Source organism: Phaethon lepturus, unplaced genomic scaffold (genome assembly GCF_000687285.1).
Source record: "Phaethon lepturus isolate BGI_N335 unplaced genomic scaffold, ASM68728v1 scaffold1231, whole genome shotgun sequence".
In the NCBI taxonomy this organism is placed as follows: domain Eukaryota; kingdom Metazoa; phylum Chordata; class Aves; order Phaethontiformes; family Phaethontidae; genus Phaethon; species Phaethon lepturus.
Genome location: NW_010515349.1, coordinates 139,206 through 141,495, shown reverse-complemented (window position 1 = coordinate 141,495; position 2,290 = coordinate 139,206). Strand labels below are relative to the sequence as shown.

At 45.7% G+C, this 2,290-nt stretch overlaps 1 protein-coding gene across 1 annotated transcript in view; it reads left to right on the top strand.

Moving 5' to 3' along the window:
* Nucleotides 1–2,290, top strand: part of ERCC3 (excision repair cross-complementation group 3) — a gene marked incomplete at its 5' end in the record, with an annotated part of 23,126 nt that overhangs the window by 464 nt on the left and 20,372 nt on the right. Inside the window, 1 exon segment of the mRNA XM_010295720.1 lies at nt 660–896. Coding sequence (XP_010294022.1) covers nt 660–896 — 237 coding nt within the window.

The window sequence follows — 2,290 nt, the reverse complement described above, 5'->3', positions numbered from 1 at the left end:
TGGAAGTGACTGCCTTGGCTACTGACCCGAGTGGGATCTGTTGTTGGAGCAACACAGCAAGGAGGATTGTATTTCGGAATGAAACAGCCTTAGGACAGCCTGTCTCGTCTTCTGTAACTGGTGCCATCACTAAACCTGTCCAAGGCTCGGCCAGTAGTACAAGCGTCCAGAGAATAGGTGGTTGCCCAGCCAGCATCTGCAGGGCATCTGTTACTGAGTGCTGTGACACACAAGTGCCGCCTTTCCTTCTGCGTTCATTCTGTGTAAAATGAGGAGTTTTGTTTTGTTTCAGGGGACTAGGGCCGTAAGCTTGGTTCTGCTCAAGGAATTTGCTTAGCATTAAAAAAGAAAAAATAGCCCGACGTGTCCATCTGAAAAAGCTTAATTGAGATGGGTGTGGTTTATTAGTACCATAGAAGGGACATGGACAAATCAATGTCTGGAGCCTTTCAGAAAAGAAAAGTCATATGTTCCTGTGCTTCCTTTCTTCTTTTTCCTGTAACTTCATTGTTAGGGCAGACACTTTTTTTGAAATCTTACGATGCATTACTACCTAAATAGTGGACTGTCTCTATTTCATCATGGCTGCTTTATAGGAAATTCCTGATTCTGTTCAACTGACACTGTTGTGCCTTCAGCATTTGTTTTTATTTCTATAGGCTCCTGATGGCCATATTTTTCTGGAAGCCTTTTCTCCAGTTTACAAATACGCACAGGATTTTTTGGTTGCCATTGCTGAGCCTGTGTGCAGACCAACTCACATTCATGAGTACAAGCTGACTGCCTACTCGCTGTATGCTGCTGTTAGTGTTGGCTTACAAACGAGCGACATCACAGAGTATTTACAAAAACTGAGCAAGACTGGTGTTCCAGATGGAATAATTCAGTTTATCAAGGTAAGACTATTTTACTAGCACTGGAAATAATCTGCTGCTACCAGGGAAAAACTTTCCTGCTGCCTCTGCTTAACTGCTTTTTTTTTTTTTTAAATCATTCATTGTTTTTACCATCTTATTCTATTCTGTTGCTGTTTCTGGAGAAGAGAGGTTTTATCTTATGTTTTGTCTTTTTCTGTAGTATATTGCTGCACGCATACTATTTTCACCATATCCTCTGTGGACTTTATACCTTTTGGAAAAAAGAGCGTACCCAAGCATCTGTGTGCACACTTTCAGCCACTAGGAATTGTATGCAGGGAGAGTTTCCTCATATTTGCTCTGGAAGAAGACTACCTGTGTGGGAAGCAGTCTGGAATAGCTGGGCAGTATGAAACAGTCTACCTTGTCCTGCAAGTATATTGTTGCAGTCTTGGAAGCAGATTGGAATTGCTTATAAAAACTGAATATCTGTGACTGATCTCCTGCACGAGATGATGCGTGCGTTTTCTGAAAATAACTCTTCAGGTTTGTTCCATAAGCGTAACAACATTACAAGTAAATGTTTCAATGATACCATGCTTCCCCACAAAGACCTAAGCTGCATTGCAGCATTAGCAACCAGAATCTCCTTCCCTTATTGTATGTGGGGGGAAACGTTGTCACCAAGGATAGGAAAAGGCTGAGGTACTTAATGCCTTCTTTGCCTCAGTCTTTAATAGCCAGACCAGGTATCCTCAGGTGATTCAGCCCCCAAGCTGGAAGACAGGGATGGAGAGCAGAATAAACTCCCCATAATCCAGGAAGAAACAATTAAGGACCTGCTAAGCTACCTGGAAACCCACAAGTCTATGGGGCCTGGTGGGATCCACACAAGAGTACTGAGGGAGCTGGCAGAAGAGCTTGCCAAGCCACTCTCCATCATTTATCAGCAGTCCTGGTTAACAGGGGAGGTCCCAGATGACTGGAGGCTTGCCAATGTGACGCCCATCTACAAGAAGGGCCGGAAGGAGGATCCTGGGAACTACAGGCCCGTCAGCCTGACCTCGGTATCAGGGAAGATGATGGAGCAGTTCATCTTGAGGGTGCTCGCAGGGCATATGCAGGACAACCAAGGGATCAGGCCCAGCCAGCCCAGTTCATGAAAGGCAGGTCCTGCTTGACCAACCTGATCTCCTTCTATGACCAGGTGACCCGCCTGGTGGATGAGGGAAAGGCTGTTGTCTGCCTGGACTTTAGAGGAGCCTTTGACAGCGTCTCCCACAACATTCTCCTGGAGAAACTGGTGGCTTGTGGCTTAGACAGGTGTACTCTTTGCTGGGTAAAGAACTGGCTGAACGGCCAAGCTCAGAGAGTCGTGGTGAATGGGAGTTAAATCCAGTTGGCCGCCAGCCACAAGCAGTGTTCCCCAGCGC